Source organism: Sander vitreus, chromosome 19 (genome assembly GCF_031162955.1).
Source record: "Sander vitreus isolate 19-12246 chromosome 19, sanVit1, whole genome shotgun sequence".
Taxonomy (NCBI): domain Eukaryota; kingdom Metazoa; phylum Chordata; class Actinopteri; order Perciformes; family Percidae; genus Sander; species Sander vitreus.
Genome location: NC_135873.1, coordinates 13,223,784 through 13,250,352, shown reverse-complemented (window position 1 = coordinate 13,250,352; position 26,569 = coordinate 13,223,784). Strand labels below are relative to the sequence as shown.

Below are 26,569 nucleotides of genomic sequence, written 5' to 3'. Positions count from 1 at the left end.
TTTTGTGTGTGTGTGTTTGTGTGTGTTCTTGTTTAACTATATACGTGGGGTTCAAAAACCGGGAATACAGTATACTTGTGGGGTCCGGACAGCTTTGTGGGGCCAAAATGCTGGACCCCGCAACTTTAAAGGGCTGTTTGAGGGTTAAGACTTGGTTTTAGGATTAGGGTTAGAATTAGGTTATGGTTAGGGTGAGGGTAAGGGTTTTTGTTAGGCATTTAGTTGTGATGGTTAAGGTTAGGTTAGGGTAAGGGGCTAGGGAATGCATTATGTCAATGACGGGTCCCCACAAAGAGAGTAGAGATGTTCCGATACCAATACCTGTATCGGTATTGCCTCTGATACTGCCTAAAACACTGGTATCGGGAAGTACTGGAGTTTATGCACCGATCCGATACCATGTAATAAAGCCCTAAAGAAAATCTACGTTAAAGTAGTTTATGTTCTTTTTCCGTTATGACTGACTGTCAAACTGGATAAAAAAAGAAAGTTCTGTGGTGTTCATTATTTTTAGTTTGTTCATGTTTCACAAAGAGTTTAACCTGAGCCAGACTGACAACAAAGATAGAAATCATATCACATCCATACAGGGACAGTAGTATACAGTTGTTAAAACATAATAAAATATATGACACACTGGTATCAGATTGGTACTCAGTATCGGCCGATACGCAAGTTCAGGTATCAGAATCGGTATGGGGAAGCAAAAAATGGTATCGGGCCATCTCTAAAAGATAGTGCCACGCACTGTGTGTGTGTGTGTGTGTGCGTGCGTGTGCGTGCGCGTGTGTGCGTGCAGGTATGAAGCTCACTGCCCTAACTTGAAGGGACCTACTGAATCACTAGTGACTAAGGGCTGGAGCAGCCCAGGCATGGCTACTCTACTCATACCATGCAGGCTCACACACACTAAGGGGTGTGTGGGTTTGCCATTAGGTGAATGCTTTAAGTTGATTTTACTGTACACTAGGTCAGTATGTACAGCATGCAGCAAAGCAGTAGGACAGGAACGCAGGTGTCAGATGGTGCCTTTGCATCTGTTGGACAGGAGTGAGTGTACATGTATAGAATGTGGATATGTGTTTTGTATATGTTCATCAGTTTGTGTGTGTTTGTTTGTACAGTGCATATATATATATATATATATATATATATATATATATATATATATATACATATATATACACACACACACACACACACACACACACACATATCTATCATGGCTGACTGGTTAACTGTCAATGCCATAAAGAGCATCTTAAAAAATAATCAATTAAAAAAAGTTTACATTTGTATCAATAAATCAACCTGCGATAAGTCTGCAGAAGTTTTCACTTTTATTAAAGTTGTACTGGTCTCTAACACATTCAGGTGTGCAGAGCTTTTTGGCTCAACATTTGCCGTAACGCAATGTGCATCCAGCAACTCACTGCGTTGGCCAATCAAATACAAGCAAGCACCCATAACCGATTACTATGTAACATTAATTCCATATTTCCACTATTTTGACTTTTGACGAGGTGGATGGACTGATTGTTGCCATGATAACCTTCTCGAGGCGTAAAATCATTCTGCATTGTATTGTAAATCATTGTGTTGTGTTTTGGCGTCTTATAAGTCTACCACTCAAACTGGACTTCCTGGATCATACTTCATCTTTTCACTGTGCCTTTTAGCAACATACTTCCAACAGAGCCCTTTGCTTTAAAACACAGTGCTGTATGGTGTGAATGTCAGGTTAGACGACTGCACAATACTAACAATAAATTCTCTCTTCTCCCCATCGGTCTCTGTCAAACCAGCCCTGCTCTGTTTTCACTCCTTCCTTATCTCTCTTAACCTACTTATCTTGGTTTTCTCTCCTTTTTCATCTTCTGTGTGGCTCACGGCCTTTCCTCCATCCTTCACCCATCCCTCTCAGCTTCTGCATCTCTGCTGCTCTCCACCTCTGAGCAAAGGGAGATGCTCCCACTGGTTAACCTTTACAGACAAAAGATAAACACAACTTTCTATATCTTTCTATCTTTGTCTCACTCTGTCTCGCCTTTCATTATCTCTCTCATGTTCGCTCTCACATGGTCGCTGTCGCTGTGTGCTTTAATACAATTATCATTTAAAACTGTATTTCATCAAATTTTTCTCTAAACTTGTATTTCCCTAATGCCTTGCCTTGCCCTGCCTTCCTTCCTCCCTCTCTCAAGGTCTCTCTCTCTTTATCTTTCTCACAACCCTCCCCCCTCTTTCTCTTCCCACAGTCCTGATATCGATCAAGGTCAAATGATTATGTCAAAGCTTGTGACATTTATTCGATGTGTCATGAAAGAATGTTTTCTACCCTTGCAACAATTCAGCCTCCAACACACACTTGCTCTCTCTGGCATTCCTTCTTTTAAGATGGCCCTGCTCCCCCACATTCTACTTCACCCACCTACACACACACACACACACACACACACACACACACACACACACACACACACACACACACAGCCAGTCCACCTTTATAGTGTGGCCAGCTGTGGCCCCTTAGGGGTGTGACCTTTGACCTTGAGTTCAAAGGTTTGGGGCCTTAACCATCGGGCTGCAAGATCAGTGAAGGCTGAGCCAGCTATATCTGCCTCGTATTGACACAACTGTCCCCCCCCCCCCACACACACACATGCTGCCTAAGGCTATGTATAATGTGTTGATTCTGTGCGTACAAGCTCAATAGAGAAACATATGTAAGCCGCCATGTGTGGGTGTGTTTTATGTTGCAGCCCTGTAGGTAGAATATCAGAGTGAGAGAAAGAAAGATGGGAGAGCGAGAAAATAGAAGAATGAGAAAGGAAAGACGAGAGGAATGAAAGAGAGAGAGAGGTTTTCCGCTTGTAGTGGAATGATTTGTGGAAACAGACACCAAATTCATCTATGTGTCTTAAGTACGGTAGCTCACTCACTTTGCTGTTCCATGCTAACACTTTAGCACGAACATTGACCAACAGTACAGTCAAAACAGTTTGCATATTGCTAACAAAGCAAGGTCAAATGCCACATAGATGTGACAGAAGGAGAGAGGAGGTAAGAGAGGACAGGCTGGTGGGTTACATGTAAAGTGTGAGGAGGAGGAGGAGGAGGACCAGAGAGCTGGTGACATTTAGGTTGCGACAGCTGTCAACCACAACCATTTGTTAAAAGGTCACATTCTTAGTTTATAAGAGATATAGAAAGTATCTGTGTGTGTGTGTGTGTGTGTGTGTGTGTGTCAATTTGTTCGTCTCTGTTTATATGGTGTGTCATTCCTATGTGTAATCCCGTCTGCTGTATGCTTGAGTTATACTGGCGTGCGACACCATGGCGTAGACCTCCGTAGATGGCACTGGTACTATGAGCATGCACAAAGATGTTTATGCTCAACGCATTGTTTGTTGCAGTATTCTCCAAAACAGGGGGCGTCCGGACAAAATAATCTGTGAAAGTGCAAGACGTAGTTGAGAAGAAGAAGAGAGCGGAAGTAAAGGAAAGCAGGCTGCCTGCAACAGTAGTAAACACATCCATGATAAACGCAGACTTCCGCCAAACATGACATTTATCTACTCTAATTATTAACGTGCCTGTTATTTATCTCCAAATCAAAATGACTGTCTGCCTCTAACACTGTTAAGAACACTCTTTTCATAAGACGGTTTTTTAGCTTTGACAAAGCAATCTCCCTGTGGCCTGTACATAAAAAATCATACAGATGTTTGTAGAGGCAAACCTGCTCGGCCAGTCTTCCCAGCCGACCATGTTGAACTGACAGTGCAGCGCGCGCTGAGTTACAAAAATTCAGAGGTGCACGGCCACGCGCTGCCGTGGTGACGTCATTTTAGGGCTGACGCACCTCGCGCTGTGAACACATGGCAGGTGCTGTGTGTTCTCAGGGTGCAAGCGGAGGGGTGTGTGTGTGTGTGTGTGTGTGTGTGTGTGTGTTGGGGGTGGGGAGGTACACCAGAGTGCCACCTGTTCTCAGTCATGTGGCCCAGCACTGACACTGTGAATGAATCACTGAACAGGCGGCTCATGAGAAACACACACACACACACACACACACACACACACACACACACACACACACACACACACACACACAGATGGCCACAGCACTGGTCCAGGCCCTGCTGTGCATTTTGGCTGACACACACACACACACACACAACATTGTGGCTTCATAAACCACACCAAATTACATATTGACAACAGAATGACTACATAACAGTCAGCAAACATCACACATATATGATGAAACAAGAGAATAGAATACAAAATGAGCTCTGGTTGTCATGTGCCGGCAGAACAAGGTGTTGATCTTTAAGCCCTTGACAAAAGTGCTTATGGATTGCTGACCACTGCTTCAACTCACACTGGAATGTCACAGACATGTTTGACCTAGTTTTGACAAAAAGTATAAATAGAAACGCTCCATCATCCCCAACACATCACTGCAGACCAATTTTAAACCACAGACTTGCGGAAAAAAGTAATTGACTAAAAAGGCTCAATATGGTTACCAAACTGAACTTTGACGGATATAATATAAAAGGATACACTTTACGTTGACTTCTGTCCATAGTGACTGCTTTTTTTGTGTGTGAATGTTGATCAAGTAACCAACCAGTATCCAATGAAGTTGTGTCCAGCTCCTGGCTGCTGCTGACAATGTTCGACCTCAAGACTGACCTTTGTTCCTCCATGTTGTGATTTCAGGAGGTGGGAGGTGTAATGGTGGCCTGCTGAAAGAGACAGACTACATTACCCATGATCGCCAGGTAAGGCTCTATTTTAGCTTACAGTTTACACCGTTTCCTCTCCCCTGGTTTCCTCTGTTTCTATGTTAATGTCATTTATTTCATCCACAAACAAACAACACTGCCTACATATATATGTACTGCAGTGTTAATGTTTTTTAACGATTAAGTTAGTTTGGAGTACTTTTTCATGTGGTTTTTCAATCGTTGTGTCCACCTTCTGCATTTATAGTAAGTAAGAAAGTTAATTTATTTTGGTTAGTACTTATCCCAGACAGAGTCACAAAGTGCTTTACAGGCAAAATAAAAACATACATTAAACAAGATCAATAGTCGTAAAAAGCACAATAAATCATAGTAAAACACAAAACGTAAATACAAAATAATACCGTCAGCAATGTGGCTAAATGAATGCCTAAAAAGATGTCTAGCTGCTTTTTAAAGATTACAACAGATGCAGTCACTCTTAAAACATGTAGCAAAGCCTTCCACAGTCTTGGAGCAGTTGTTTCAAAAGCTCTGTTGCCTTTTGTTTTCAGCTTAGTACGAGGAACAGCCAGTAAACCCTGATCTGAGGACCTCATTGATCTGCTTACAACATAAGGGTGCAGCAGATCACTTATGTAAGCTGGTGCCTGACCATTGATGGCTCTGTAGGTAATTACAAGAATCTTGAACTGGATCCTGAATATATATTAATATTTAATAACAGGTAATACCTAAGTACATTAAGCACATACGTGTATGTACACATGCTCACACAAAAGCTCTATTGTATAGTATGGAGGTTATAGATAGAGCAACAGAGCGAAAGTTGTCAAAAGAGAGTGAGTAAGACAGGAGTAGGAGTAAAACACAGGGAGAATATTACGCACACATGCATTCGATAGTTAAGAAAGAAGTGGTTGTGAAATAATAAAACAATCTCTCTTACACACACACACACACAAAATCAGCTATTCCTCTGAATTGTGTTTTCAAGCCACTCAAATGTGAATATTTAAAATGTTCTTAGTCTTTTATGATGGTAAACTACCTTCCTCTGGGCTTTGGTCTGTTTGCCAGACAAAACAAACACTTTGAATAAGTCAGCTTGGGATTTAAAATATTATGGTTATAATTCACTTTTTTCTGACATTTCATAGACCAGAAAATAAATTGAGAAAAGCCAGTGCAATAGCGCTGCACTGAGCCAACCCGGCCACATGCAGTTTTAAATTTAACAATATCCATAAATTTCAGCAAATCAGAATTCAAAAACAGATGATTACTGTGCTCATAATACCCTGTGTGATTTATTATCCCGATTGCTCTTTTTTGCAATGTGCAAATATTTTGTAAGGTGCTTTTGTAGGTATTTCCCCAAACTTCCACACAATTTAACATGTATGGTAAAATAAGCTTGCAGCACAGAATATGTAGTGTATTTTGGTTGAATATGTATCTAGTTTTGTCCAATATACCGATACTCCTGGCCATCTTCATGCACAGATATTTAACCCTTGTGTTGTCTTCCCTTCAACCTTGAAAAAAACACATTTTTCTGACATTTTTGACACCTTTTTTCACAATTTGTTTTTGCTTTTTCCAACGTTTTACATTTTTAAATTTTTCTTCTACACATTTTCAGCGCTTATTTCTATGTCCCATATTTTCTGATATAAAACAAAAGTTTTAAACGGGTCAATGTGACCCGAAGTCAACACAAGGGAACTGTGCAGTTTTTTTTTAGCTTAATTTACCTTAACTGAACAGCTTCGGAGTCATTGGAATGGTTATATGACTTTTTTTTCGAGTTGAATGGTGGTCGTTTCGCTTCCCCCCTAGCGCCTGTGAGCAGAAAAAACACTCTTGCAACTTTCGGCCGGTGAGCCACCAGCCTCAGCGTCAGGAAGTATCGCGTGATATCAGGTCTCGCGATGTAACGAATTGCTTCACGGCACTGCACACATACGCCCATTCAGGAACCGGCAAACAAGGTAGTGATGGAGTTTTTCACACTATCGTCAGGTCTGAGTCAGCAAAAGAGAAGCAGAAAGCTAGGAAAGCATTGTTGGAGGAACAGAGAAAGAGGAAACGGCAGACTGACCGACCGAGGAATCAGACACAAGTAAACATAGGAGCTCCCAAATATCTATTCCGAAGCTGTAGGGGGAGCTCTATAGAGAAACCTGCGAGCAAAAAGCGAGAAAACAGTGAAGAAATGGCCAAAACTGCATAGCGCCCCTTTAATGTGGGGCTTCCAGCACAGTTTGTGGTCAAGTACAACACCCAGAAATTTACTTTCATAGACTCTTTCAATTATTTTGTTATTAATAACAATTTTAACATCTGTATAGTACGATTTCCAAATATCATGAATTTAGTTTTGTTCAAGTTTAAAGATAACTTATTTGAATCAAACCAAAGTTTTAATTCATTCATTTCTTTTGTGACCATTTCCAGCATCTGCTGCAAGTCTGCTCAACAGACTCAACAAAAAATATTTGTGTCATCAGCAAAAACAGTAAATTTGAGTACATTTGATACTTTACAATTGTTATTTAGGTACAGGATAAAAAGTTTTGGGCCTAATACTGATCCCTGTGGAATGCCACAGGAAATACTAAGGCTCACTGACCGGTGATTACCCATTTGAACAAACTGATCCATGTTTTCAATATAGTGTATAGGCCACACCTCTGATGCCATACATTTCCATTTTTTTTAACAGGATTTCATGATCAACAATATCAAATGCTTTTTTTAGATCAATGAAAATCCCCACTGCATAGTTTTTGTTTCGAATACAGTTTGTTAATCTTTCAACTAACTCAATTAGAGCCATAGACGTTGCTCTACCTTTTTCTAATAATAGTATTTATTGTATTCCATATTCCTTTCACATTATATTTGTTATCCCCTAGTAATTTATTATTATAATAAACCTTCTTACATACCCTCATTATGTTAGATCATTTGTTTTTATATTTCAGATTCTTTCGTTCTGTATTTTATAAAATTCCTATAAAGAGTTTTTTTTTTTTTATAGGCATTGTCACCATTTAGCTTCAGAGCTGCTACAAGCTCATTTTCACTCTACTTGATGTTTTCTGCTTGTTTAAACTGCTTGTTTTAACATAAAAGTGTATGTTAAAGCACCAACACCAATTACCTACCAACCAGGGACCCATGAATGATTTTGGTGCCCATGCTTTCAACTTTTAAGAGGAAAATTGACCAGTTAGATAATCTCCTGAAAACAGGATGTACTCCTTTAAGAGCCAACCAAGCTTTTTAAGCTCCTCCAAGTGGAGTTTACTTTTTACTATGTATAACTTTGGAATAGTGAGTATATTAAACAGGACTGCAGTCCTAGCCTATCATAGAGCTACAGTCAGGATTAGCCGGTTGTTTGAGGAACTAGAAGGAAAGCCGGGCTCTCCATCGACCCCTCTCCCCTTGAATAAGGGCCCTAATTATCAGACTGTAGTACTCCATTCAGCCGGCTACATTGCTGCTATATGTGGGTGTGCTAAGCCAGTCTGTTTGTCTGACAGCCTGTGTGGCTTTCTGTCTCTTGTGGTGTGTCTCTGCGTGAGTATGTGCGTGGAGGTGATTATTATCGTGTCTGTCGGTGTCTCAGTGTACCCAAAAGGCTGACTCATGGTATGCCACATGTACACACACACACACACACACACACACACACACACACACACACACACACACACACATACACACACACACAGTCCCACACACAATCCTACATATTGGAGGCTGAGAAGTACCATCTGTACCAGGGACACGGTCTCCTACGGCTGCAGAGGACACACACACCCACGCATGCATGCATGCAGCACACTGTGTGTGTGTGTGTGTGTGTGTGTGTGTGTGTGTGTGTGTGTGTGTGTGTGTGTGTGTGTGTGTGTGTGTGTGTGTGTGTGTGTGTGTGTGTGATTGCTAGCCATGCATAGGAGCTGTAAGAACTTACACAAATGGTACACTAGAGTCCCACCCATGCCCACATCAATCAGCAATCCTCTTCCTGTTCAGTTTTGAGAGACTAATGGTATCCCACCACACTTTTTACAGTGCACATACATTGACAAACTCAAACCTGAGCAAAGTCACACACTTGAGACAATCCAGACACCTAAAGGAAGATATGGTCTAATAATCTCATGCACTGGGAGCAATATGAGAATACAATACAATTTCAGATGAAAACAAAACTAAAATAGAAAACATAACTCCATACACACCAGCAAAAAAAAGGCACATGTGCAGCATATCATTTGCATAAATAGTAGGGATGCACAGAATCCATATTTTTGGGGTTCGGCCAAATACCGAATCCACTGGTTAAGATTCTACCGAACCCGAAACCAAACCGAATCCTACTCCCATCCTCAGTCCATTAACACAGTAAACACATTAATGAAGTAAACAACGTCCACAGCCTCTAAAATAGTTAACCAGTGTATGATGAAGGCATGTTGGGTGGGTGAAATTAGAAAGTCAACGTTAGCTAAGGAGCAGCAGTCGCTCTGCTCCCACTGTAGGGAGACTCCGAGAGAACGGCTTACAGCCCGGGAGAGGCACTGTCTGGTTAACCCAATTTTTTAGCTGTGACGGTTGCTGCGTTTTGGCTGCTGTCTGTCCATTCCTTCATGCGCGGCTCGTATTCTTTCGGATGTTTCATGTTCAGGTGTTTTGGCAGCGGCAATGTAGTGTGTTGTTTGGGGTCCTTGCCGCCGCAGGACAGGTCAGCATTGCAGGTTGGGCGTGTGACTCGGCTTGGGTCACTATCTTTTGGCTGGGGGTGTTGCCGGGCGGCGCTTTTTCGGCTTGCGAGTTCCATTTTCACTTTCTCACAGCCTACCGCATTGAACAGTCCACCTACATTACGTCGACCAGCATAGCGCGCAGTGCAAGCGTAGTGTTCGGTTAGGTTCGGTTCACGTCAAAAAGCCCAATATTCGGTCGAACCCGAACCCTGGATTCAGTGCATCCCTAATAAATAGTACTGTTGGTCTATTTTTGTCCGGAAGAAACCAGTGCAGAAATAGAATGGACAACATACACAACAGTGAGAAGCAGATACACAATGCCCAAGTTTGCAACTCTATGAGAGGTAATTAAGGAGTCCAGCAATTCAAATGCAATAAATTCCAGATGATGTGATTAAAAACATTATATTACATTATTATAAAAAAGTATTTCAAGCTGACTTGATGTATTATAAAATGCATACTGATTATAACTTTAAGGATGCAGGTTTTCCCAGTATGTAATTACATCATCTGAAATTTAATTACCGTAACAGTTTTTTTCACAACTTCCATCCATTTACAGAGAAATTTGTATCGACATGCTAAGACTTTTTCAGCTGCTACAAGCTTTTGTTCCACAGTCTCTTAGAAGGTGGCCTCTTGATTTGTGCACTAGACCACTAGGCACAATAGCAGCTCTTAAAGCTTCCTATTTTAAAAAAATTACTTGAACTGAATCTGTCCAAAGAGACTGCTGAGTTCTCCACACAGCGTTAAACCAACAAAACAGCCATGTTCAAGCACACTGCCTCCCAGTGTCATAAAGACCCCCACTGTGCTGCATCCCTGTTCTTTCTCAACACAAACACATTATTGAACATTCATTGTCACTTGACAATAGACTCCAGATCCACCCTGGTGGTACATACCACACATGCCATGCACTTACTTCACCAGGAGTTTGAATCTAGCACGCACACATCTTTTGTCACTCTTTACAAATGCCTTCAGTTATCTCAAAATAAACTGTAACCTGTTGTGATATGAGAGAGAACAGGCAGTGAGTATGATAGCATCACTGATCTTTACCAAGGCAGAGGTGTGATTATGTTCTGATTTTATGGTTTGTTTTATTTAGAATTGTTATGACCATAAAAAAACTTCATCTGTCCTTATGTCATCGTCTCAGCATCATTCATGACACATTCCCATCCTCTCCGCGTCGGCTAATTTTGCCTCCTGTTGTCCTGCTGAGGCAGTGCTTTCTAAATATAACCTCTACGTGTGTGTGAGTGTGTGTGTGCGTGCGTGCATGCGTGCGCACTCTTTGGTGCCGAGTACAGGATGGTTACTTTGGCAAGAAAAAAGCTTGAACAAATGTTGTTGGTCCTTGTTTACCTCACAAACAAATCTTAGCTGGCTGCCTCTGAGCTTATTCCATATAATTATTGTACTTCCGTGTTATGAAATGTTAGATGGTTAATGTCACCCACTAGACAGGAACGAAAAATATATTAGCCGCATAACTTAGGCTTTATTTATAACCCTAGCCATGTGTACTGTATTGTAATAATATATAATACATAGCTGGATATTGTTTAAAGATCTCTCTCTCTCCATTGTCTACTACTGCATAAACACTATGTACATCCTACAGTTTATATAGTCTGTATATATATTATGTATAATCTATACACAAACCTCACAGTGGCTTATATATCATCATAAAATCTTATATTTATATATAGTATAGTTAGATTTATTTTCAACAACTTTACATATAAGACTGCATACAGAATAATACCTCTCTTTTAATAATGCACCTTTATAAATGGTTTATAAGCTGTAACTACTTGCTTTATTAGTGGCTAATAAATCATTTAGTAATGCTTTGTAGATCAGTTATAAGCTATTTATGAAAGCAACTTTGGGGTGGCCATATAGGTTGTGAACATTTTTCAGTAGGCTATTTTCATTTATTTCATTTATTTATAAGAATGTTGTTCTTAAAAATGGCTTAACTGATCTGTAAATCATTAGTTAATTGTGTATTCATATTAATAAAGCCATTAGTTACACAGCTCATACACCCCAAAGGTGCCTGTTATTATAAAATATATCAGGGACAACATGTACTACAATTTACTAATGTTTCCCAATACTCCAGTCTTCCAGTAAAGCTTTAGGACAGGCTTACATAAAAAAAAGTATATTCATAATCCATATGTATCTTACAATATCTTTGCTTTTTTAACCCATGCAATGGTAAAAATCTACATTGAAGGTTATAACCCCTACATAGGTTTATTTTAGAACATTCAGCCTGTAGAGCTGATACCTGGACCTATTTATAGTGCATTAAATCTAATCATAACACAGTGATAGGCTACTGTATCTGTCTTCCTGTAGTAATATGGCGTCAGGGGGTAATACTCTTCCTCATCCAAAAATAGACGATTCGCCTAGAGCGCTGTTCACCTAGTCCAACACTGGGTAACGAGACCGCCTGAAAAATGTGGGGTGAAATAAATAGGAAAAAATACAAATTAATAGAAGGAAGTAGGAGGAGCAGCTCAGGGAATTCCGGGGTCGTGAGCTGACGTCACGATTTGCGTGTGTTTGAGTGTGTGTGGCTCTGTCCCTTTAAAACAGAGCTCAACGCGTATAGCCCTGCCTGGCTACTTCTGTGTGTGAAGCAGAGGAAAAAAAGGAGCTCGACGAGGAGAGAGACAGAGACCCGGCACATCGGGGCTGTCGCTACATGGCAAAGACAGCCATCAAACGGAATAATAACCAGAATATAGAGAAGAACAAGCCTATCAAGGACATCAGAGAGGACCATCGGTCGTCAGGCGGCTCAAGTTTCATGGTTGTTTCGAGAGGAAGCGACGGAGACTAACAGGGATTACGGGGCTGGAGCTGCTCTCCTCAACCGGCTCCTCGGAAATTTCTCTGTAGACCCGGAGCTCCAAATTTACGGATATAAAGACTACAAAGCCTACTAAAGGAACTAGGCTATTTATATTTGAAAGGGCTATTTTATTTCTGGAGCGTCCATTCGAAGGACTTCAATGAACGGTGAGTGCTGTGTGAACTGGGAGCATTTAAAGTCCAGTCGACTTTGTTTTGGTTGTAAGCAGGCAAGTTAGTGGTCATGGAGCAGTCTGTTTTACCACGATATTTCTCAATGTGTCGAGTTATTAAGTCATTCGATATAGATATGCTGTTTCATTATGGTTTCTTCTTGTTGATTAAAATGGGATATGTTGTTATTCATGACAGCAATAAGCCTATTGAATCATTGTAATTGATTAAAGCGGAACCCCATAGATCGTCTATAATCGATGAGGTGGGGGAATTTCGCTGTGCTTTTTCTTAACCACAAGTAGGCCTAACTCTTAAAATCCCACGCGTGCGTGTCTCGATTCGGAGAATTGTTTAGCTCATATTCGCGATTGATCATCTTTACTGGACATGTTTAATCATTCAGTGCACGTGGAGTAATTTTTGTAAATTGACTTTGATGTGAATGTGGGGTTCCTGGGATTTTTGTATCAACTGCCACAGAATAACCCCCTATTTATTTCAGGTGTTGTCCCAGGGAAAGCTTTCACAGTACTTCTGTTTGTGTTTTCAGCGTAGAATTCATCCCATATACATCGCTGTTAATGACACAAAGTACAAAGTAGTCGTCCTAATATATTCGTGAAATGGTGAAAACGATCTAATCATCATATTGCTGTGGGACACCCCGGGTCCTAGTTTGGTCATTGTTGCCCTGAAAACTCCTGATCATCCCATGGCTAGAAAGGGGAAGGAGAGCTGGAGAGAGAACTGCCTGTGTAAGGAGATCTCACGCCATTGTGTGTGTAGTAGCCTAGTAGTAGTGGGTGGCTCTCCTAGAATTGGAGTAGGGGGTGGGCAGGATCACTGAGGTCGGCAGCCGTATAAAGTGAATGGATGGACTGCCCCCTCACCACCCCTCCCCAGTCAATCCTTACGCACACAAAGAGCCGGATTGAAAGGAAGTGATTTGCATCACCTCTCGTTTTGGGGGGAGGGGCGGTGTTTGCGCTGTCCTTTAGGTCTGGGTTTCAGTCAGAGCCCTTAAAGTCTGACCACATAGTATTGTTTGGTCAACGTGATCGTTAAAGTATTATCACCTTGGAGGGAACACTAGTCCAAACTAAAGTGACTGTTCGTCTTTCAAACACATTTCTGGCGCTCTTATCTTAATCCATGCCGTCCTATGAGGATAGATAAAGCCCACAGGAGTCAGGTGGCATGTCCCCACACCGTAATAACACACCCAGCTGGCGCGCATGTCTCTGTTTAAAAAAAAAAAAAAATCAAAACAATGGATGTTAAACGAGGAGAAAGTCGAGTAGTTTGGGGGCGGGTCATGTCTTGTTGGTATTGGTGGTGGTTATTACCTCAACGCCCACAGACGTTAAACGTTATCCACCCTTTTTCTCTGGTCATCGGACAAGCAGTTGATGATAATTTGTGGCTGACTGGGGGGATTATTTGTCACTTTATTACCCACAATAATGGAGCCCAGATCAGGAAGAGCGGAGTGTGCTGGCATGGGATCGTGAATAAAAACAAAAAGCCTTTGAAGGTTCACTTCCTATCAATCAGATCGATCGGCATGGAAAGCAGTGGCGCGTTTTGTCTCTACGTTTGATGTCGGAGGTTGTAAAATGTTAAAACTTCAAATCGCTTCACACACACACACTCTTGCCCGGCTGTGTGCTACCTCAGCTCTCCCCCGCCCCCGTTTGTCTCGTGATCTCAATAGGAGTGTGTGTGTGTCAGTGAATGAACAATCGCCGCCCTTACTATGAGTAAGGATGAACGTGGAGGAATATTAAAGTGATACACACGCGCCATGAGGGGAGAAAGATGATGGAAATAAAACTGTTAAATCAACAATATTGAGTCACACAACTTGAGTAAGCAGATGAGGAGTGTGTGTTTGGTGTTATGGTTTGTCCTAAGCAAATTAAGAATTACTTTGATTTTTCCTTTATGTGTGCGTCTGGCATGGGGAATGGGTCAGTAGGCTGGGCTAAAGTGCTTACTCATCTAACACTGCTTTGACCGTTGACGGTGATGAAACGAGCTGTGTGTGTCATGGCTGTGTGACAGTCCACACTGGTTCTCCTGCCTCTCGACTGCCTTTGTTGCCTCTTACACAAAACAAATACAACCGTGTGTGTGTGTTTCAAAGGGAAGTGGTCATGATGAAATGTCTGTCTGTGACACCATGCTGTTGCAGCCTTTCCAGTAAAGGGTGTTTTTTCTCCTCCAAAAAAAGAGAGGGAATGAAGGAGGTGCAGGACAACATCTGCCCTGCTGACGATTTCTCAAACACTCCCCACACCCCCCAACAGGTCAGGCGTTAAAACACAAGTTCTTCTACGTGTTAGCTGGCACATTGTTTGGAAAACAGTTGAAAAATTTCCCGTCCCTTCATGTCAGCAGAAACACTGAATATTTAAAGGATCACTGATTGAATTCCTCTTCTTACATGATAGACATTAAGTACAGTAGTATTTATAGTACAGTATTAACTAAATGTATTACATTATAACTGGGCACAGTGCTGGTTGGCTGCCCTCAGTACTGCAGTAAAATATCGGTCAGTTTATTTATTCTCCATAAATTATTATTTATTTTTAGACAGCAAGATGAAGGTTTTCGGTCACGGTCAATGGGGTCAAAAACTCAGTCAAGCAAGTGTGGAATTCCACCATGCACCGTTAGAGCGCCTGCTGTGGATTCTGGCAGACGCGTGGGCCAGTCGCAAGCTGCAACCTCCGGTGCTGAAAAATGAAGCCAATTCAGAAGTGCCACAGACTGCATTACATCGAGTGGCCTCTTGAGGCTAGCTCCAAAAGTGAGTCAATCCCCATAGACACCCATGTTAAAATGCCCAACTTTACAACAGAATTATAGAGGGGTAGGGGGCTCCATCGACGCTTTGCTCTTTGCCCATTTTTGGATTAGCTGACGTTGGGCACTGCCAAGATGGCGACCACTGGGAGCTGCCCATTTAGAGCTTCATTTTAGCTCTTTAGAAACCTATGGGTGATGTCACAGAGACTACATCCATATTTTAAACACTCTATGGCCAGACCCCAAAACACAGGAAGCGGCCCATTTCTGTAGGGTTCTTAATAGGCAAAGGGTTATTTCATGTCCTTATTATATATTTCTCATTAGTTTCTATGGTCCAGCAGGACCCTGCTATACTGCCAGCCAACCATGAGGCTTATACATCCATAACTATAAATATTGGTCATACATACAGCTGTGGTCTTGCTGTGTTTTGGACCTGAGGACAGCAAGGAAAAACATCAGTGTAATTCAGTCCAGAAGTTGAGGAGTGAACTTACTGAGAGCAGGCAGCGAAATGCAGCCACAAGCCATGCAAATAGGCTAATGTGGAACATGGCAGCATTTTCAACAGGGAATCAACAATGCTATTAGAATAAGAAAAGAATATTGTCTGGAGATTGAATCCATCCTGAGTGAATAGAGCTATGTTAAAGGGTAACAGGGTGTTTATGTCCTGTTTGCCTGTTCAGCCGAGTGAGAGAAAAAGGGAAAGTTTTCCCTCTGAGTTCAGTTCCTCTGTTATCTCTGGCGCTGAGCCACTGATGATGATGATGCCACGGTGGAAGGGGGGGGGGGGCGTATTCAAACCTACACACTGTGTTTGTGTGTGTGACTCACACACCTTGGAAAGAATTTTCTTCCTTTTTTTTTTTTTTTTTTTTTACCTCCCCTCACCTCCTGTGACTACTTTTACCCACCTCGACCATGTCGGCAAAATAAATGATAACTCAGACAGCAAGTAGACCTGTGTGCATCATGGGAGATTTTTTTTTTTTTTAAATGTCTGAAAGATTGGTATTCAAGGAATCTGTAAACAGGCCTTGGATTCTCAGGACTAAATGAACAAACATAACAAAAATGGCCAGCCTGCGTCACAGTTGTTCTGATAAAGTCAAAATGATCTGTGCATAATTACACCCACTGTACGAACAACGATGCACCGGCCATCTGTACGCATGCTGTCATTAACTGTGATGCATATATAGGACTCACACATGTTGTTTTTTGTCTGTGTGTGTCAGACTGCTGATGAGACATATTGTTGTGTACTATGGAGGAAGAGGATGGTGCGTGAGGTCAGCCTGCCCTGTATCTCAGTAAACATGTTGATCAGTAAAGACCTCACAAAAACCATGTTATGAATTCCTCTTTGTGTCCATCTCTGCCTCTCTAGGTTATCGGTAGTTTAATAACTGTTAGTGAAGACGCGACTAGTTCCCTTGGCAACTGTTACCTAGGAAGCAGAGTATCTTGTCTTAAGTGTATTTCTGAGCTAGTCTGCGTGTGTGTAAGTCCTGGATGTGGAATAGAATGACCTGGAGAGACAGAGCAGTATGAGGGAGGGGGATTTTGGTTATTTTTTATGAACCGAGGCAGTGTGATGTTCTGTTTTGTCCTGAGCTTTTCTTAGGTTTGTTATTGAAAATAATCACACAAAGAAGCAGAAAGAAAAGTTTGGGGGCTTTTGAGGTTGCTCAAGTGTGGAAATCGAGCGTGACGATGATCAAGTCATTGTCAGTTGTCGCCCACGTCCTCTTAGATTTCCGGTTTGTTGGGATTTACACGCCACTTTCTTTTCCTTAGAGTCACAGGCCAGGTATTAAGTCATTCTTTTCTTGTCTCCCACACACACACACACACACACACACACACACACACACACACACACACACACACTGCCAACATATTTTTCGTCATTCACTTTTACCAGAAGCTAAACAGACAGTCAGAGGCAAGTAAATGGCTTTCCAAGTCAGTTCACTTGTTTCTGTTGACGAAGCTTGTGCGAGTCATGAGTTGGACACACGTGCTGTTCATACAAGATGACTGTGTGTCTGAGGTGTATTTTAGGACTGAAACCTACCAGGTTTTTTAATCATCTCTCTTTGTTTCACATCGTCAGAGACTCATTAGTCACTTAAGGTCATTTATTTATTTTATTACAGTCCAAAAGGTTTTTCAGACACTACAATACACTAACAGTTCATATCTTTACAACAGGAAGCCTCAGCATTCAAACCCCTCCCCAAAGCCTCTCTTTCTCTCGCACACACACACACATACACACCCCTCGGGGAGGCCTTCTTCCTGTGGTTGTGACGCCAGCTTCCTCTCCGAGTTCTGTTCCCCTTCTCTTTAACGTCGTGTGTGTGTGTGTAAGAAAAGGAGATGCACCCAATTGTGTGTTGTCAGTCACAGGCCCAGATGTCAGAGTGGTGAGTGCAGGAGACAAAAGGGGCCTCATGTTTTTCTACCAGCCCCCTTCCTCTTTCTCCTCGTCCTGTTTCTTTTTCCCACAAACAGATAAAAATGTAGGCCAACTGTTTCTCGTCAGTGTGTAACTGAGGATCCGGAATTCAACATTTTCAATCTCCTTTAGATTAAAAAATCGATGGAAAAAGAGGTGTTGACAAGCCATCAAGCGCGTTGAAAGTCGACCACAAACAGCCAAAACTAGACAGCATTTGGTTAGTGGTTGCTGCTAAACTGAAGCTTATCGCTGTTTTTTCAAAAGCTACTCGATGTTCCAGTCAACCCAGCAGTTAAAATGTGAAGATTTGAGCTCTTCCTCCCCCTGTGCTTTGACCTGAATGTAGAGCAGATGTTCAGAAATGCACATTTAAGCCAGAGGAGACAAAGTAAGTTAGGCAAAGTAAGACAAATAAGAGCTTTTATCTGGCCTGTTATGGCGTGCTGGCATGCTGCTGAGCGTGGAAGGCCTGGGTGTAACTGGGTTAAGGGTTAGGTCAGAGCTCTGTCCCCTAGAAGAAAGGTTGTGTTGTTACCTCCGTCCACCACGGAGGTAAAATGCTTCTGTGGTTGTGTGCCGGAACAATGTTTGCTTAACGTGTTCTCGGCCGACCAACACGGGCCTGTGTGTGATGGCGGGAACAGCATCCTCTCTGGACTCATTCTGTGTGTGTGTGTGTGTGTGTGTGTGTGTGTGTTAGTTAGTATGTGGACATGATGAAGAAGGCCCACGTCACCGTCTTGGAAAGGCATGCACGTTTTCACACGCACAAACAAACACTCACGTACACACACACACACACACACGAGGGCCTGACAATGAGCTGGGGGAGAACGAATGCAGGGGCTGTGTGTTCATCTGTGAGAGAGAGAGATCTGGTGTGTAATGGCCAATGGCCTAGAGAGGACGAGGGAGGGAGACAGGACCATGCATGGCCTCATCCTCGGCCAGAAAGTCATTGCTGTCAGAACTTTTTCTCTCACTTTGTTATCTGCCACTTCTCCCAGCCTTATCTGGTCATTTCTTATCAGACAGACTCTACAATGACTTTACCAGGACAGAAACACTCTCCATATGCCTGCATCACCCCCTCAAGAGTTTTTGGTGGTCTCTTCATGTCAGTGCTTTTTCAAATGGTCACTCCAGCACTTTCAGTGTAAGCTGTCTGTTTACCCATCTATCTCAGGCAATATTGATTAACAATACCATGCTGCAGGAAGTCAAATCTCCAGCTCAACAAATCATTCATGATTTAGGTTTTGCAAGGAGGACAATTTTTACACTTGTACCAATGGATATTTTTTGCAGTGTATGCCCTTACTGCCTCCCCTCATCTCCAGTCTATTTTCCTCTCATGGCCTCAGTGTGGTTGTCTGGCTGGGGAACAGAGCAGGCCAGTGGTTGGCAGGGAAGAGTGAGGGCGAATAAATTACGGCTACTGCACAAAGACAGACGTCATCTGAACATCTTAATTCCAGCCATTCGTTTTCCCCCCAGCTCATGTTAGTAGTGTCTAAGCAAGTTTCCCTGTGCGCAGCCACACGTGTGACTTTGGTTTGTGTGTCACGTGGGACTACGGTGAATTTATTTATTTTGTTTGTGTGTTTCTTTTTTAGATGCCACAGAGGATTCAACAGAGCTCCTTTATTTGCTTTCTGGTTGGTGTGTTGGCACAGCTTTGTCTTTTTGCCAAAGCTCCCTGCTTGGCTCCGCCTCCCAGCTGATAGCTGCTATTGCTGGGACAACTATCTAGCTTTACTACAACAACAAGGGTTTTGACAGGAATAACTCTTTGATGTCTTGTGTCAATGGGGGATTTCACTTGAAGATGTACACTGGGGGAATTTCTGATGTAACAGTGAATTACGTCATCTACGACATCTGTCAGAAATTGATAAATATATCAGCTGTATATACTTCATTCGACTTACCTCACTGTACTCAGCTATAGAGAGGAACACTACAGCTTGTTGTGGTTAAATTGAGGTCGAAGCTAAAAGCAATCACACTTAAGCACTCGCAGCATTCTGAGTCCCACTGAAGCTGAATATTTGTTTTATCAGTCAAATTAAAAGTTAAAAACAGATTGATCAACATGTTCACGGAATTTTCCCCATCGTTTCCCTTTGATTCTTCTCTCGTCATCACATCCTGTTTGTCTATCTAAACACACATGCATAATCAACCCAAGCGGCGCACTGCATATGAAGCAGAAATGACACAAAGTCCGAGAAATTCCCACTGTTGTCACATCTGTGGCAGTACGAAAATACGCCCCCGGTCACCTGACTGTAAGTGGTGTCCCAGGTGGGCGGAGTTTTGGGCCAGTGGTTTGGGGTAAGCCCTTGCGCAGGGCGCTGAGTCATGAGGGGGTTCCCCAAAAAATGAAATTCGTAATGCTCGTAAACACACTCTCACTTTCCTCCGTATACACACAGTACTGAACGCTAACTCATTTCATCACTTTGGTATCATCTGAAAGAACCCGAGCTGGCATGTAACGCTGTCTGCCGTCAGACGTGTACATTATCTGGTTTCAGAGTACTGAGTTCCTCACACTGTGCTGGTAGAGTGGTTGTGAGCAATGTGATAGCCAGGGTAGCAACGGGAATAGACGACTGTTTGGTCACAGCAGACATAAACACACACCCTGTATAAAAGTGGTAATTACAAAACTCGCCACTGTGTCCTTGTTTGCACTCACCAGTCCCAACTAGGTCTCTTGCAAGATTTCTCTTTGTATCTCTTTATTTTTTTCTGATTTCCATGTCACACTCTCCTTTCCTTTCTCCTTTATGCCATGTGTTTTATTATTTTACTATGTTTGCGCTACGCTTTCACGTGTGATAGTTGACTTAGCCGTCCCGGCTCTTCCTGTTAGGGCAAGATCAGCCTTGTTTGTGTGTCTGCCTGCCTGTTAGGCTGCACATTGTGTCTGTGTTAGAAGAGAAAGCGAGAGTGAGCGAACAAGAGCCCCTCGCTCCCATTGTGTCGGCCTCCCTGCTGATTTTTTCGCTTCTGAGCCACCTTCAAGTTTTCCACACTGCTCTGAAACCAGGTGCCACCTCAGAAGTCAGGAGGGTTTAGTGACGATTCTCTGTCTAGAAAGTCAGAAAAGAGAAGCAGCAGGACAAAGAGGTTGTCGGTTCATATTGAAAGCAAATACCATCCTCAGCCCTGAATTATATCATGTGTTTTGAGGCTTCGTATATCACATACTTCTGAGTATTCTGTTCGCTTGGCTTCATGTTGTTGACAGCTTGACATGAATGTTTTTGTCTTCTTTGTCTTTCAGGGTTGTGGAGCCCCAGAGAGATGATTGGCAGCCAAAGCTAAGACATAACACAACTGTGAATCAAAAACTTGGTGCTACTCTTAAAGGTAAGCTCAGCATGAGTATGTGTGTCTATCAGTTTGTCTTAAAGCATGACATGTGCAGCCTTGACAGTTAATGCCAGCCTATCTTCACGTCGCAGCAGAGCCTGGTGAATGATGATCCCAGTGAGTCGGAAGGTGTGTGTGTGTGGCGATTGAAATATCCCCAACTGGGCTTAAAATAGAGACAGAGACATCCAGAGTTGGTGGGAGGAAGAAAGGCAGAGAATAGGAACTGGTGGGAGGAAGGACTGCGTATGACCAGAGCTAATTTAGGAAAACTGAGCAAGAGAAATGAATCATAACCTGCGTGTGCATGTCTGTTACTCTCCAACTAATGCATTATACATCACTTGTCACTTTTTTTTAAATGTCACATTATGTGTCTTTAACATTTGGAGCCATAAGGGACAAGTCATGTATAATGCATAAATTGGAGACTAGCACACACAGGTTATGATTCATTTCTCTTGCCATTGAACAACTTGTTACTTTTATGTTACACTTCCACTGTGACGGAAATCAAATATATCCAATCAAATGGTCTTGACATCTTTGAACTGGTGTCATCCTAATTAAGAGTGAAGTAATCGGGAGATTTTCGGATAAATCATCTTTAGTATAACAATTTAACAGAGATGACAAAACATTCAGATTTTAAATAATTTTATCTGTTACATCTTCAGTGCAAGTATGTGTTTGTTAATACTAGTTTTTAACAGCCAAGTGGTGAATGTGTGTAGGTGCAAATACATCCCTCCTAATACAACATACCCTCTCAGGTTTTGTCAGGGATCTCTTTTGTTGTCTTTTTTTAATCGAGGTACATGCACATCTTTGTATCTTGACACCTTCTGTCTTTTGGATTGTGTATGTGTGTGGGGTGTTTCAGAAAGCAGGGAGGGAGTTATCTCTCAGCTTCTTTTATGTTTTCCCCTCAACCGTTTTTCTTTGTGTTGTCTCTGTGTATGTGTGTATGTGGTAAGGTGTGTGGGCGTTTTCATGGCACTGTTCCTACTCTCCACTCCACCTCCCTCCATCCCTTCTTCTCTTTTTTCCTTAATCTATCCTTCCATCCTGTTCAGACCGTCTGTCGCTGCTGCCCCCCTCCCTCTACATCACGCCTGCCTTAATGAGATTAAACCTTAGTGTATCCACCGGGTATGCACACACACTTTATATATACACCCTTCAGAGCACTGCAACACACACACACACTCACACACACACACACACACACACACACACACACACACACACACACTCATCCACTTAAGAGAGCACAGTTTTTTCTCTCACATGCACTAAATCAGCAAATGCTGACACAACCATGCAGCTTGCACACTTGGCATTGCTTCCAACACTACACACACTCACACAGACACACTTGGCATGTGACCAAGGCCTCTCGCTCTTAGTCTTTCCCTCTGTCCATTGTTATCAGGAGGCCCATGGTAAGGATTACAGTAACCCCAGGTCTGTCCTCATAGGTGAGCTCCTTACTGAGCCATCTGGGCTTCAGTAATAATTCTGTTCTGTTCCGAGTGGCTTAGTGGCGCCTCTTACAGGCTGACTGGCTCATAGCAGCCAGCTACAGACAAAGACATCCATCGTGATTTAAGTCTTCAAGGGAATCTTAAATTATTGTAATCTTGCTTGGGGGAATGTCTAAACAAAAACAGAATCAGAGGAAATGTTAGTGGTGGGAATTAGATGTAAATAAGGGTAAATAAAAGGGTTTAATTAAGGTTTTCTCTCCAGTCACAGTAAGCTCTTCATTGCCCTATATTCGACTTGCATCACCTATATAATAGAGAGCCCACTGGCATTTATTGGCTTTTCAGTGTGTCTCTGTCTCACTCGTTCTCATATAGTGACTCTCTCCCGTTCTTCTCTCTCTTACTGTAGCTAATAGGCTTTGGGGTTCTTGGTGCTAAAGACAGAGGAGTCGGGCAGTACAGATATTCTCAGTGTTGGAGTGAGGCCCTCTCTGTGCTGCAGTGGAGGGCTTCACAGACACAGCTAGTCTGGTGAGTAAGAGCTCTCTAATGCACTTTAATAACATTCACTGATAGACTGCTGTTATAAAAGTAAAAAAAAAAAAAAACAGTACCAGTAGCCTATAGAAATATGTGGCAACACGTGTGTGAATATGTTTAAAGTAAAGAATGCCAATTCAAATAAATCATCTCTTTCAAACTGCTATATTTAAGTTAGATGAGAGATAAGAACATGTAAAAGTAATAACATTTCTGAGTCTCAGCGACAGCCCATAATTTTCATGGGCTAACTAGTAATTGTAGTGCAATAGATTTTTAAGGTAATCTGTTGAACACTGGTGTTTGTTGCAAAATGAGAAGTCTGTCATTTGACCACAAACCCACCATGGACGTCATAATATTGAAAGATCTTGGTACTTTATAACAGTAACACATGATTATATTTTCCATTTATTAAGATATTTAATGATAACCTTAAAGTCATAATACTAATATCCGCAGGCTGGATGCATCACGCAGTAGAGCAGTTTGGCGGGCGTGGCACACGGGATTCCTTCCCTCTGGACGGACTCAACCGGGGACCATGGGCTCCTGTGGGCGGCCGCGCCTGGCAGCCACCTGCCAGGTCTGTGTCCATGGCAACACACACAAACTCTTGCGAACCTCTTTGTTAACTTTAATCAGTTTTAACCTGTAATTAAGGTTTTATAGCAGAACTGAAGTAAAAGCTCAAATATACTTAACAACCTTGGTGTAAAAACTGCTAGGAAATGTCATCTGACTGTACCATGTGTGCTGTCTCTGTTACTCTGCAGATGTTCGCCTGGAATAAACCACCAGCTCCTTTCCCATCTACCTCCTGGTCCTATGGGCGGACTGAACCATCCCAGTAAATTCTTTAGTAATGGGTAAGTCATGCACAAAATCATCAGTGAAAGAACAACATTTAGAAAGTGACATGATGAAGCAAGCATGTGGTATAATCAAGATCTGTTTTTTGTTAGTTTGTTGTAATATATTTGAACCCTTTTGTCTTCTTGTTGCTGTCCAGGCCCATGCGAGGATGTGAAAAACTTGAGCTCCCACAGCCAATGTTACCAGGTCTGCAGAGGGAGCAGCAGAGACCTCCTCATCATCATCATCTTCACCCTCCACCTCCCCACAGAGCATGGGAGCAACTAGGTCAGCTGTATGAATCCCACCTCCCTCCTCAAGGACATCCTGTTGTGCCACTGCCCAATGAGCACTCACTTCGTCCACATAATGGAGGCTATGCAGGCAGCAGCGGCCCTCCCCCCAACCCCCATCTTCCCCCCAACAGGCCAAACCAACTGCTGAAGGTCAGTGACAATATTACAGGTGATGACATGGTAGATTTACGCACCAGAGTTGAACAGTTTTTCATAGATTAAAAAACTGACTCTGTTCACGGTTTCTGTGTTGTCTTTACTGTCTGCTTTAGTTTGGGGGTCCTCAGGAGCAGCATGTTCCCCGGGGTCCACCATTGCTGGGAGATGAGATGTGGGCTCAGGTGCACCAGGTAGGAGCTCTCTAATTGGCTATGATCATGTTTCATCGTCCATATAGACAAAGAACAATCTCTGTTCTGGCTGTCATTACTGCTGCAACCAGATAGATGAAAGACATACTCAATTCAAAGCCACTGTCAATGAGCTTGAATATTTTAGCAATGGAATGTTTTTGAACTGACACTGCAATAGTTGGACTAGTTATCTTTATCTGCCACAGCACTGATCCTTTCATTTTTCTGTTCACAGCAGAGGGGCTACCCAGGGAAGATGCTAGGGGGTCAGCTGAAGAGGCCAGGTCCTCCATTGGGAGAGCACTCTGTTATCCAGCACACTCCTCTGCCATCCGTGCACCCGTCCTCCCGCCCAGCTGCAGAGGACTGTCCCAGCCCCAGCAAGAGAAAAAAGAGTTCGGATCAGGTATATTTTTTGTGTTTATTTTCTCAACAATTTAGTTTGTTCTTGTTAGTCAGACCATTGAGTTGTAAATGTTATAATGTCCCACTCCCTGTGCAGGTATCCCATCCTGGACTGCAGCGTTTCCCTGGCCCTGGCCAGTCTTTGCCATCTCAGCACCAGTCATCAGTCCACCACCTCCCTCCAAAAGCTGCCTTCTGGAATCCCCTTCACAAGAACACTCCTTGGCAGCCCCAGACTTCTGACCGCAAGAACCCACAATCGCAGGAGTTCCAGCTCAGAACAGTAAGAAAATATCCCTTCATTAGTTATATGGTACTTGGAGCCAGGGGTTGATATTTTACTATTGACCGCAGTCTTTATTGGATTGAGTGGTGCCATAAAGATCTATTGATTCCATTAACTGTCTGAACCTGACAGAGAGTATTGTTTGCTGGGCTGTAAATAACACGTTGCCCAAAATTGATTTCCTTTTTTTTTTTTTTTTGTTAAGTGCAACAGTGATCAGACTCTTTGTTAGTTTTATGTTACTCTAATCATCCTCTGTTGCGTTGTTGCTCATTCTCTATCGTATAACAGGAAACCAACAAACAAGGAATGGGTAGCTATGCCCAAAAGTCCTCTCCTGCCTCTTCCACTCCTTCAAACTTCTCCCCTCCACCAAACTCCTCCCCGGGAAGCTACAACCAGGGATGTGCTCCTCAGCTCCAGAAAGACGCATTCCAACCTCAGGCTGTAAACCAGCAGTCCCCTCACTCCTCCTACCCCAGCTCCAAACCCTGCCAGACCATGGAGCCTCGTGGTGCTCACAACCAGAGAGGCCCTCTCATTGGGGGCCAAGGTGGCGGCCAAGCTACCTCTCACACGGCATCTACCCCAACCAGGGGAGACAGAGATCAACACCTACATGCCCAATTGTCACCAGCAAACCCTCCTGCAACCAGCAACAACAACAACAACAGCAGCAGCAGCAGTAGTGTGCCTTACAGCCACTTCCAGCCTCATCCAGGGCTGGGGCACAAGGGTCCCCCTCCACCTCCTCCTTCTCCTGGCGGCAGCACCTCAGTACCTCATCATCTGCAAAGTAGGCCCCATGAGGCCTGGAGATACCAGAGCAGGCCCAGCAGTCACTCCCTAGTGAGTACAAGGCCTTTATGCTCATTTGTACCTATATATATATATATATATATATATATATATATATATATTTGTTCTTCTGCAGTCATAGATGCTATGGTGATATGACGCAGCAGGTGTTTTTACTAAATAAACAGTACTACACTTCATCTGTTAATCCAGCTGCAGTTGTTAAGATACTGATCATTATTCCATTTATTAATTGAAAATTGTT

General features: G+C 42.7%; 1 protein-coding gene across 4 annotated transcripts in view; it reads left to right on the top strand.

Moving 5' to 3' along the window:
- The window catches only part of kdm6ba (lysine (K)-specific demethylase 6B, a), a 118,644-nt gene that overhangs the window by 79,988 nt on the left and 12,087 nt on the right, over positions 1 to 26,569 (top strand). For 2 of the 4 annotated variants that reach the window (XM_078276465.1, XM_078276464.1), the window contains 10 exons: positions 4,729 to 4,790; positions 21,193 to 21,278; positions 23,181 to 23,302; positions 23,774 to 23,897; positions 24,088 to 24,180; positions 24,324 to 24,612; positions 24,735 to 24,812; positions 25,051 to 25,221; positions 25,318 to 25,503; positions 25,798 to 26,355. In XM_078276465.1, the coding sequence (XP_078132591.1) occupies positions 23,779 to 23,897; positions 24,088 to 24,180; positions 24,324 to 24,612; positions 24,735 to 24,812; positions 25,051 to 25,221; positions 25,318 to 25,503; positions 25,798 to 26,355 (1,494 nt within the window). In that variant the 5' untranslated portion in view covers positions 4,729 to 4,790; positions 21,193 to 21,278; positions 23,181 to 23,302; positions 23,774 to 23,778. Of the gene's footprint in view, positions 1 to 4,728; positions 4,791 to 12,170; positions 12,602 to 20,935; positions 21,036 to 21,192; positions 21,279 to 23,180; positions 23,303 to 23,773; positions 23,898 to 24,087; positions 24,181 to 24,323; positions 24,613 to 24,734; positions 24,813 to 25,050; positions 25,222 to 25,317; positions 25,504 to 25,797; positions 26,356 to 26,569 lie in introns of those variants that run through there. The other 2 variants (XM_078276463.1, XM_078276466.1) reach the window with 2 other exon arrangements.